General features: G+C 42.1%; 1 protein-coding gene across 13 annotated transcripts in view; it reads right to left on the reverse strand.

Moving 5' to 3' along the window:
* Positions 1-12,479, reverse strand: part of BBX (BBX high mobility group box domain containing) — a 152,620-nt gene that overhangs the window by 24,504 nt on the left and 115,637 nt on the right. For 9 of the 13 annotated variants that reach the window (XM_039557701.1, XM_039557688.1, XM_039557694.1 and 6 more), the window contains 2 exons: positions 11,654-11,802; positions 4,474-4,560 (listed from right to left, as the gene is read on the reverse strand). In XM_039557701.1, the coding sequence (XP_039413635.1) occupies positions 4,474-4,560; positions 11,654-11,802 (236 nt within the window). The remainder of the gene's footprint in view (positions 1-4,473; positions 4,561-11,653; positions 11,803-12,479) is intronic. The other 4 variants (XM_039557683.1, XM_010395861.4, XM_010395857.4 and 1 more) reach the window with 3 other exon arrangements.

Consider the following 12,479-nt stretch of genomic DNA (forward strand, 5'->3'; position numbering starts at 1 on the left):
AGAAATACCAGAAGGTAGCTGTAAAAACTCAGATGCAGTAAGTATATTCCCTCTCCATGTTTTTATATTGTTTTATATTCCCTCTCCAAGGTTTTTTTTAATCCTTGAAATGAGACTTGGAAGTTGTCTACCTTCCTTTTCTCCTCTAGCTCTAAAATAAGCTCTTTATCACTTCACCATAACATTGCTGCCATACAGTCTTGAAGAAGGAAGGATTGAAGGTAAACAATGAGTACTTTGTGTGTGGGTGCAGAGTGAATGCAGAAGGGAAGAGCATCCTCTTCTCTAGAAGTCTTAGTGGTCACTGGGTTTAGATATCATTTCACTGCTTTCTTTACAGAGTTATTATTCAAGCAGACATAAAACTTAACTTGGAGGAAATCACACAAAACCTTCACTCACAAGACCCTTTGCACTGACTTCTAGAGGAGAAAGGAGTCCGTGTTTCAACAACTCTACATCTAAACTAGGTGCTCCTGCACCTGCTTCAAGAAGAACAGCATCCCACTGTTTCAAGTGACAAAAGTATATCCATACAGACGCTCCAAATCAGGACCTGGTTTTGTTCTGCAGGAAGGATAGGGCTTGCCAGGTTTAATTCCCTGTAGTTTTCTTGAATCTATGTGACATCCATTCTGCTTCCACACTGTCCTGCATTCAAGAGCTGTCCCATGAGGAGCTCAGCTAATTTTCAGGGGAACATTGTCTAGACATGATAAGAGGTTCTGCAGTTACTGTGCAGTCCTGCCAACAGGTAGCTGCATGCTCAGCTCTCCACAACAGTGGCATGGGCAGAACTACTGGGCTATTTTTGCAAGCTGAGTTGAGAACATGGCATGAAGGTGTGGACCTTTGGGCATGCCTACACCAGAGTGGCAGAAATGACTCTGAGAGAGATGTATCTGGAGGTCTATGCCAGACGGTTTCCTCAGCTAGGTTTGTAAAGGTTTGCATGGACAGTTCATCCTATTCTGCAGGCATGCAGAGGACCTGTAGTCGTACTTCCCCCATCTCTGTGAACAACAAAAATGAAGTCAATTGAACTGACTCAGCACACCACAGCTTTTCTGACCAAACCCCAACAAAACACAGATTTGAAAGATTTTCTTTAATGATGCCTGTTGTGAGATAGAGCTGCAGAAGTTTAACCACAATTAGTGGAAAACAAATGCTCTGTGAGTGTGAGCGTGCTGGTATCAAGGAGGAAAGGTGGGCTGTAATGCTTTAATAGTCTTTATGAAGTTAAACAGTGAAAAGCTAGCCAGAGCATAGCTTCAAGTCACCAGTGCCTAGGGAACCACTTCATGAAGGAAGTGATGCCAAACAGACTGACCTGGCAGAATTTCCAGCTCTTCTGACAACAGGACACTGCTACAATACTTCTTTGGGGTCAGGCAGCACACAGAGATGCAGCAAGGGCTGTGGACTAACAAGCAGAGATACACAGCAGCAGATGGCCAAACCAGGTGTATGAGACAGCTGCTGGGTGGGAAGCTCTGCTGCAGGAGCCTATGCTGATCCAGCCCTCCTCCAGCCAGAATGGTTGCCAAAGGCACAGAGCTACTGGCTCCCTCTGGGCTGCAGGCCCCACACGACGGGCCCTGATGTGTGTGGGAGAGCTGCTGCAGGAGCAGAATCAGGGACAGGGCTGCTTCACACATGAGCTGGTGCTGAGACCAGTATATGTGTTCATCCTCTCTTCTCCCCCTCCTGTGCCAAGGCCACTGCTACAGCTGGCTGCTACACAGACCATGCAAGAGCCCTCAGCATAGCTCACTAAGTGTACCTGCAAAGAGGCAATCACTGTGACTTGGTATTTTAAGTACTGCTTCCTATGAGAAAGCCTTGTTGGTGTGGCAGAAAAATTCAACTCTCAGATGAGTGTTAACTTCCCTAGACAGGCATCGGTCCAGCTGTGCTTCTGTCAGCCCTCCTAAGGAAAAGATGTCTCTCTTGACACACTCAACTGCATTACTGTGTGCTCTCTGCAGCATTTTACTGGTGTTTTACTGGGCTGTATCCTGCTCTATGAACTGCTGCAAACTCCTCATATGGCGACGTGCGCTGGTGCTGCCATGTACAGTGTGGTCAAAATTCACTCAGATTTTCATACCAGAGACACATGGGACAACACAACTCAACCACATTAAATCTGCCTTTACTGTACTTACTTTCCTTCACTCCTAACAGAGATGTGCACAGGCACACACACTTTTCAAGATGACAAAACATGAAGCCAGCATGACCTCTGCTGACAGCAATCCTTCCAAGTGTCTCCTCTGCAGCTATAAAAACATTCAAGCTCCTTCTTACTGCAAAATTAACTTCATAAAAACCAAAACTGCACATTATGTAGACTTGTGACTCACCATAAGTATAGACTAACCACAAAAAGGAGTCAAAATTTTCATCTATTGTTTGATTCACAAAATGCTGAAATAAATATCCGAATTGAAATGAAGATTCTGGGATTCCCATCTTGAATGCTGCAGAGTATGGGACAGCTCAGTCACACGGTTTCGAGCCTGTTGCCTAGGAACTCCTGGATGGAGGATGAAGATCTGTAGGCAGCACATGAGGGCAAGGCTGCCCAGCACCTACTGAGGCCATGCCCACACTGCACTTTGCTGATCAACACTTTGCTTTCAGTCACTACAGGGTACACTTCAGAGTAGGCAAGACCCCAGATTTTCTCCCCTCTGTAACTCAGGGGAAAATGCAGTTCCCCACCAATATACAGACATCCATTGCCTTTCCTCTGATGATTACATGTGGGCTGTGTAAGGCTCCTAAGTTCCTCGTGTCTTGCTGTAGTCTTGGGAGGAACTTAGCAAGCTGGCTCTGCCCCAAATGCACAGACACATCTTTAATGTTTAGACACTATGACATTATTCACACAACATTTAACTTCCAAGGACATGCCTCTGTGTTGTGCTGGAAAAAATCCAGGTTACTCAACACTTGCCAGGCTTGAATCTTTGATCATAGTGCACACTTCACTTTGCATCAAAACAGGCTGGCTTCTTTTAAACAAATGCAGGGTTTGACATTTTGTTTACCCACATTTTTATCTGTAGATTTTAAACTATTTATATTTTTTACTCTTTATTTAATCATCTACTAAACACTTTCTATTTATTTTCCCACCGGAGAATTTAAACACTCATTTTTAAAAATAATTTGTCTACATGGTCTATTAATAATTCAGGAACAAAATCTGAATGACACCCAATAAAAGCAATGCTAATGTATGATGCTTTTTTTACATGGAACAGGGAAGCAAGATAGTTACTTCTCATAAGCAACTCCCACAACATATTTGTTGTACAAAAAGAACAAGACAAAGTAATTTCAAATTATTTGCATCAGGGAATGCAGAAGAGCAGGCAGAGCCTATGTGGGCAAATAGTGCACGTGCATCACAGAGGACAGAAAACACAGCACCAGGAAAGGAGAGGAAATTACATGGCCAAGTCTTAGGGAAAGATATTAACCATAAAAGTAGCTGGGGAAACTGGAGATGGGAAGAGCAATTTTATTATCTTAGAGATGAACACGGATGGGGGAAAAACCAGACAAAATTAATAGAGTTAAGTAAGGAAAACCAGAGAGGCTCTTCTACACAACAGGAATGTAGAAGAGAACACCATTGTGGAACAGCTAAGGAACAGCCTGGACATGACTTGAATAGTGTGGGCAACATGATGACAAAAGGGCCCAGGGAAGCAGGCTAAGGTATAATCCTGTACATACTGTACACTTGAAAATGCCCCTCAGAGTTGTGAGCATGTAGCATGCAGGATTACAATACTGTAACAAGAAAAAGACTTTGGAGAGCTAACAGCGGATAGCGGGCAGAGAAGCTCCAGAACATAACTTGAAAAACTGCAGAAGGTATTTTCAATATGAAGCAAACAGAAAGTTGGTTAAGATTTCTACAGAGGCAGGGTTGGAGGTTGGTATTTCTGAGATCTGGTGCAGAAACAAGCACTTACATCCCGACCAGGCTCTTACACCTTGACCAGCTGCAGTCTGCAAAGTTCCAGATGGCAAGAAATCACAGGGAACGGGAGATAGGGACATGCATAAATGCTCTGGCAAAATAATATGGTCACTGTTACAGAAGGATGCAGATAAGGACAACCAAAGGACAACATAGCTATGACCTGTGGAAGATAAAGTTTTCAGGGCCAACTGCAGAACTGCCTTTGCTTTGTCAGCTCTGCTGCATGGCACCTGGAGCAGGGAAACTAATTAAAGGGAGATGCCAAGTAAAAAGAAAACAGCATCATACTGGAGTAAGGTAGTATCAACTGGAGCCAGGAGGCAATGGAATCACAGCAGACAGGGAAAATAAGGAGCCAAAGCGATCAAAGACTAGAGAGCTGAGCTGTCTCTGTCTAGAAGCATTTCCCCAAGACTGAACTGAGAAAGGAGGCAGCCGAAAACCTTAATTAAGCAATGCACCAGTACCTGTGTCCGGAACATTAAGCTTCTTTCTGTGCTTAAATTTGCTGACAATTTTGTGGAACAAGTTCTTTTTCTGAGACTGGAATGAACCTACAGACAACATTAATAATACATACTTTCAATTAGAACCTTGAAAAAGAGTGCAACAGTCACAGTATGTACTGTACAACTTCCCCTTCCTATAATACAAGTTGCCATTTCACAGGGAAGCACAAAACCTGACCTTCTGCCAGAGGGGACTCTGGAGGCTTTCAGCAAGCTGTACTTCAACCCACCACCTCCCAGTGTTTAAGTGCATACAATGCATTTTAGGGAACAAAGCCTTTGCGAAAGCTTAGCCATACAACAGAACATGGGGGTTTCTTGCTTGTTTAAAGATATACTCTCTTTTGCACGTATATTGGGCCTGGCAGGGAGTAAACTTTACTCATAGCAGCCTGGATAGTGCTGTGTTTTAGATCAGTGACCAAAACAGTGCTGGTAACACACCAATGGTTTAGTTACTGCTGAGCACTGTTTACACAGCATCAAGATCTCTCTTTCTCACTCTGGCACCCCAGCAAGTAGGCTGAGGGTGTTCCAAGAGGTTGGGAGGGGACACAGTTGGGACAGCTGACGCACACTGGCCAGGAGGTTTTCACACCATACTCAGCACAAAACTGGGGAAATCTTTTTTTAAGTTGTCCATTGCTCGGGTACTGGCTGGGCATCAGTTTGTTAGTGATGAGTGCTGCCTTTTGCATTACTTGTTCCCTCCCTCCAACTTAGGAAACCGTCTTCATTTTGACCCAGGAAGTATTTTTCCTTGCTTTTGCCCTTCTTCTCTCCCACATCCCACTGTGGGAGCGAGCAACAGGGTGGGAACTTACCTACCTGCCAGGGCCAACCCACCACAAGATGCAAGAGCTATCACTGCCTTTCTGGTGACCAGAGATGAGATATAGTAAGTGGAAAAGTAAAAGCTTCCAGAGAAGGAAGGTGAGGCTATGTCCAGCTCATGGTATCATTCCTACTTTACCAGCAGAGTCTTTACAACGAGCAGTCAGAAGACATCTTGTGTGACACTGGACCACAAAATATGCCACTATCAGAGGTCATCAAGAAGTCAGTCTTTGCCTCATTAGGGGAGCTGTCAGTGATATAACAGCAACACAGGTGTAAGAGATGCATAATCTCCACACTGAAAAGCCATTTTTAGGGATTTTACAGAAACTCCACTTCAAAATCTCATGTCCAAAGACACAGTGGAGAAGCAAGTCTTCAGGCCAGTTCAGAACAGACCAGCCCAAATAAAAATGAGATGCTGTGCATCTGACAAGACTTACAAACTAACAAGAGGGTGTCCTTCCCATCTCCATCTCACCTGGAAGATGATTCTACCCACCACAGATACTGGCCTTTTCACTCCTCCTCATCCTTAAAAGGAACCAGACACATACATTGGCTACTGGGACACAACTGCAACCATACAGAAACGTGCAATCAGGGTATGTCTACATTACACATCTGCAATTTGCCGTCTCAGACTCCATATGTGAGGAAAGGAGGAGTAAAGTGTGTAGCACATGGAAGAAGTATTTAGTCTTATGAGGTGAAGGCCATTCACAGACACTAGGCTGTCTGATCAATACTGAACACTACTGAGAGAAAGCTAAAATCCAGCCAGAGGCAGGCATAGAAACCCTAACATCTTGGCACATGTTGGCTTTGTGGCTCACTGCTACTTCTTTTTTAATATGGAAAAAAATCAAAACTTTGGAAGAAGATTAATAAACTTCCAAAACTCTGGAAGTCAAACAACAAACCAAATAAAAGTCCAAGCAAGAGATCATCTTAGGCAACACCAGCTTGAATCTGAACAGCTTCCCAAGTATCTGTATAGAAAATACCAGAAAGTACAATAGAAGGGTCCATAGTCACTCAAACTTACTGAAGTGTTGTTACAACAGCTTCCCAAGTATCACAGAGAACTAGTCTAGTGTCAGTGCAATAAAAATGTAATAAAAGGAATGAAAAGGCTCAGAGAGCTCAAGCAAAAGCCTAAATGAAATAACTGAGCTTTTCTTGAGACTAAGCCCAAATATGTCATCCACACTAACAAAAACAAGTCTTCCCACCAGTTCCACAAGAAGACTGAGAGGCACATAACTACATAATTCTTGTGACATTTTTACTATTATTTTTTACTTAGCAGATCAGTGATTTTTGCAGGTGCTTGGAAGAAACAATGTATTACCTATCACCCCGTCTCAATTTCTACAGCTCAATCTGCAGCTTACAAACCATTTCAATCACTGTCCCAGACAATCAGCCAGTGTCAGCAACTCTAAGAAGAATAACTGAGATTAGAAACTCAGGGGAAGATGACAAGCATTGCACAGAGGAGGAAACCTGTGTCTTTCATCTCTTTCTTCCCCATCCAAAGGGGCCTTTGTCATCAGCCTCTTTCTGCGGCATGCCACTTTCCCAGATGGAAAATCCAAGGACATTGACTTTGGTGGGGCCAAAAGAAAAGCTGCCTTTCACTAAGGAAACTTCCTATTTCTTTCCCTTTTAGCTGTTACTCCTGTGAGACAGTGCCCAGTGACACTTAGAATACCCTTTGGCCATAAATGCATTGAAAGAGAACATCAGCTAATACCTCAATAAGTCAACATACTTGGACCTGAGAATGTAACTTCTGACTCCATGAGAAACTTCATCCACACACTCTGCCTTACCAGCGTAGGCACAGTCACTGTGCAGGAGCTGACAGGATGCCTGGCTGGGCTGGACCTGTTTCATGGGGACAACAGGCAAGTATTCCAAGACTTTGAACAAATGCCACTTGTGAACATTCAATCCAGAGACAATCCATGACTGAAATAACTAACCTAAAAGTCTTGTTAGGCAATGGATCCGGGATGTGATTTCCTATAGAAAGCTGAAAAAACCTTTTACTGTTAGTTTACTTGTTATTGTTACACAGCCATCTGCTCATCTTGCACTGTTGGAAATATTCTACATGGCTCTGCCTCTCCCTGGCACTTCAGCAATTGCCACAGGATTTAATCCCTGGCTTGTCCATTGTGCTCACTGAGCACAGCAGGGACTCCTCCTGGGAATACTTGCTATGGCCAGTGGCAGCTGCTCGGGGAAGCAGCAGGCAAGAAAATGAACCATATCTGCATTTCCTCCAAATTTCTGGGGATAGGCCTCCTTTGCTCCCAAAAGGTCCCTGTTTTAACGGATCTGATCAAAGAGAGGACGTTTCAACAAGATCCTAACAAAATCAGGACAAAGAGCCTCTGCATTTCTGCATCTCCCAGAGGAAGGTGCTGTATTTTTAGGTCATGATCCTTGGAAAATTACAGCACGCAATCTCCAAGCATCTTAATGCTTTGAACCGAGCCAAAAAGAGCCCCAGATCTAAGACCAAGAGGAATGCCACAAAGCAGCATGCGTTTTAAGCTGATGCTTTATTTCTAGTCCTAGAGGCCACAGACAAAAAAAGCCCTGTAGACAATCTCTTCCCCAAATAAAACTACATTGTGCATTCCCCTCTTTGCCTTCCCAAAACGAAAGCTTTAGTGCAGTGCTTGGTGTATAAGTGAGCATTTCTTCACAGTACAAGGCAGAAATAATGACTCTGCCTGTTGCTCACTTTTGCATACAAGCAGATTAGTGACTCACTGCAGACAGCTGACTTCTGCGTGGTGGGATATTTTGGCACATATGCCATTGGAAAGACAAAAAAAAAGAAACAGTCACAGCTCCAGTAAATGTTGGAGCAGGCCATCTGCACAGATTCAGTATAGCTGTATTCTTCAGCCATTTTGTGACATTATTATTGTATATGCACATTCCCAGTTCAAAATGCTTGATGTGAATTTTGTCAAAGCTTTATGGCTCGATTTAGTCCTGCTCCCATTGAAAAAAGACCCCCATTAATTTCAGTGTGAGCAGAATTTAGACAATTTGGAAACTCTGGGGAAAAAAAAATGCCTCTCATTTAAGAAAAGGTTCAAATTTTTCTTCATACATGCGGATCTGTAACAGCTTTTGTGTTACAGGGTTCTTCAGGTGTTTTTATATGAAAGAACTGGCTGAAGTGTGGACTGGAAATGACAAGCACAACAGAAGTAGTCAGTGGCCACTGCCCTACTGATTCTTCGCCTAGGAGTAGGAAAACATCCTGACAAACCTGGGTGTGTTCTTAGGCAGCATATCAAGCTTGTTGCAGGCATAGACTAATGACATTTGACAGAAAATCAATCCAGCACCATTTACTCCAAAAGATAACTTATTAAAGCATACAGTTACAGTTGGGGTGGGGTGCAGAGAAATACCCTAAACACAACAAACAAAAACATTTCTCCATTTTTATTCACCTAACATCCTGAGGAAGGTTCAGTGTGCAACACTCCAACATATTTTCTAAATTTTACATGTTTAGTAGACACTGATCTGTAGACTTCAAAAATCAAGTAGTTATCCATGCTGAGTGAAAATGTGTGGATAGTTTATGATCCTGCACATGCTTATTCAAAAATCAGGGCATCATTTCAAAGAGTGCTTACCTAAACCTAACCCTACTGATTATTATCACTTGGAAACACCCAGAGGCCCCAAACACTTGTAGACACTGCTTGTGCTGCACATCTCTTCTAATTACCTGACAGAGACACACCCAAGGAAAAGCCAAATAGCAGAAGCAACTCCACACAACACAGTATCCCAGAGCAGTGCAAAGTTAAGGTCTCCCACATCCCAACACAGTCACACCCATAAGACTGTATTGATATTGACCCTTCATGGCTCATGCTCATCACATTGCATAAGATGCTACTGTTGTTTAATTCTGAAGGTGTAAAAAACCAGGACAATTCAAAAAACCCAAAACCATTCCAAACCAAGCTCTATTATTTTGCATGATATGCCAGTTTCATTTCTTGCAATACCTGCAGTAGCCGAGCACACAGGCCTGCTCATGCTATGCTTTTGGAGGCCAGGGTTCTCTAGGAGTCTTTATACTCCTCACACTTCACAGGCCAAGAGCATGATGAGGCTCAATACCCTGTCAGTGCATCACAAATTAAATTGAGGATTCAGCTTAATAAATGTTTGGCTCAGCTGGAACAGACCTTACTAAGCTAGTAAGCCCGCTTGTATACACTTTAGGTCAGATCATTTCAAATCCACAACTCACATCCTAATTTGACACATCCTAAGAAAATAAAACACATTTAAAATTGACCTGCTGCCATGAAATATTTACTTTTTAGCAATCTTTTTTTCCCAGAAGAAAAATGTTTTGTTGGAAAGTTTTTCAAGTACCTCTCGAGAGCTGACTGAACCTTGCTCTTCAGGGGGTTGGAATGACTGACACAAGCGGTCAGCTTGCCCAGCTAAAGTGTGTGAATTCAACATTTGCTGGAATTAGGAGCAGGTATCACTAGCTCTGTTTGGATTTAGTTTGGGGCTGTGGTTAGATGTTCACTACAGAAAGAGGAGAGAGTTACTATCAGATTCCTGCCCTGGGGCTGCTTGTTGCAACCCCACAGCTCAGTTGGTGGAAAAGTTCATGTGACTGTTTACCATCTGCTCAGTGCAAAGTCAGCTGGCTTAATTTAAAGAGCCCTTATTGTCTGCCAGAGGCAAATGCTCCACGACTGTCCCCACAGGGCTGTACCAAAACTACTCATATCAGGCTTGTAACCTGCCTGCAGTTATGTTTTTGACCTTCCCTTGAGACAAGGCCGAATATATTCCAAAGCTCTATAAGTGATGCTATCAAAGATAAAAAATTAAACTCTCCTGTATGAGCCCACCCAAAAGCAGAATGCAGTTCTGGGCTACCTGGCTTGAGGCAGAATTCTAGTCCACCATTCCCAAACAACACAGGGCCTGAAGAACTTTAAAACATACAAACACTTGAACAGGTAAATACGAACAGGCAGCGAGAAACCCAATGAGCTGCTACTCCAACTTCAATTGCTAGATCACTGTAGTTGAGGAGATTTTCTTCCGAACAGATGTTGCTTAATTAACCAGTGTGTTATCATACTGTAAAGCAATTCATTCATGCTCATTTAAGAAGTTCTGTCAAATACATACATAAAACAAAATTAAAGGCAGCTGAAATTTAGAAGTAGCTCGGTATGAGCACAAGTCTAATTTTGCAAAGTGGCTGTTCCACATCTAATTACAGAAATCAATACCAAAATTGGCATGCACTAGAAAAGAACAGCTGCTCAATCCTGCACACTCTAATGTGATTATTTGTGAAGCATTCAAAAGGCATAGATCTAATCCAGGGTCACCTGGCTAAAACAGCCGCATTAGATCTTAAAACCTGTCAGTCAGTGGAACTACCACTGTTGCAGAAAAGGAAACCAACTTCACATTGCAAGCTGTGCCTGATGAGGATCCTCTTGAGCATCCTTTCGTCTTCCAGAATTACTGGTAGATCATGCCTTCATTTTGTGATGCTTCTATACTGTACGTATGCATCAGTATTTCTGCCACAGTATAAAAGTTGTTTTACCTTACCACATTGTCACTTCTCTACCACCTCTGTGTTACAGGTTGTCTGTATAAAGAAATAGCCAAGCGTGTCATGAGTTTCTCCCTCCAGGAGCCTCAGCAATGGAGCTGGGTATGGAATTGGTTTTCACATCCTCTAGCTTTCTTTTTATCACATCAGGACATTTTTGCTCAAAACTTATGACAGTTATATTCTTGATAGAAGAAAAATTACAAAAGTTTCCTTCAGACATCTCTGTTATCTTATGTTTTAACTTACAGATCCTAAAATTACAGTGAAATGAGAACTGGCATAAAACTAAGCTTAGAAAAATGTCAAAATGCAACCTTTGATCATCTGCCCTTTTTTCCCCATTTTCTCCTGGGAAAGCTTGTCAAATTCACTTACCTCACAAATATTCATGTTTTTGGAAAACTTTCTTGCTACAGAAATACATTTCGTGTACAAACTCTACCCAGTTCTACTTATCATTAAAATCAGGAATCAGGAGTACAGCCTGAAAACTAATCCAGGTGAGAACCAATTAACTTCAGTGCTAGGAAATTTCTTCTTTGACTTCAGACTTTTCACAGGTAACAGTAAAGTAAGGATGTATAAATTCCTGAGCTTGTCACAGCACTGCTGTTGTTTAAGAATGTACTGCACATGGCAATTTACCTTTGTTGGATTTTGGTAGTTCACATGAGCCGCTTCCAACCTTTCGCTTTTTCCTCGAAACAGCTGAATTTTTCCTGTCAAAGGTAATAGGACTGTATTGAGGGAGGCTGTTGAATTTCTTTGCAAATTCTTCTTCCAATTTTGCTAAGCTAAATGGGAAACAAAACCATTCAAATTAAATGTAACTCTGTCAGGAGAAAAAACGATACTGTTTAAGAGTGTGCGTGTGTACACACACACCCTTCTACACAGTGAGGAAAAACATTTAAGTGCACACACTGTAAACAGCAAACCAGTATATATTAACTTTGGAATGAGAATGTACATTTCTGCTTCTGCACTTGTAACAGTACAAATTGATTACCTTAGTAGCGTATGTTAAAATTAGAAAAAAAATAATGTCATACTGGTGACATTTAGCTCTGTTTGCTGCACAAATTCATACAAGAGATTTGTCTGTTCTGTGGGGGGAATGAATAAAGACAGTAAAACCAGTAAATAAACCAATAAAATAACTTCACATAGAAGTTCTTACACCAGAATGAAAACAGCATTTCAAACCAGAAGAGAATGTCAAACTAATCAGTCTTCTGTGGATATTCTGAAACATGAAGCTTTGGGGTGGAAATTAGTTTTGTATTTGTTCTGGGTGATTAGATTTTCTCCCCTCATATTTTATTTGCTGTGAGATGAAAAATGCAACTAGCTTATGCTTTCATGAAACCCAATGCGCCTCATACTTCAGCTCAACCTGAATGACTGTCAGCAGATTAACTACAACTCAAGAAATCCACAGACAAGGTATGATTGTTCCTAACAGCCAGAA

The sequence above is a fragment of the Corvus cornix genome, chromosome 1 (assembly GCF_000738735.6).
Source record: "Corvus cornix cornix isolate S_Up_H32 chromosome 1, ASM73873v5, whole genome shotgun sequence".
Lineage (NCBI taxonomy): Eukaryota > Metazoa > Chordata > Aves > Passeriformes > Corvidae > Corvus > Corvus cornix.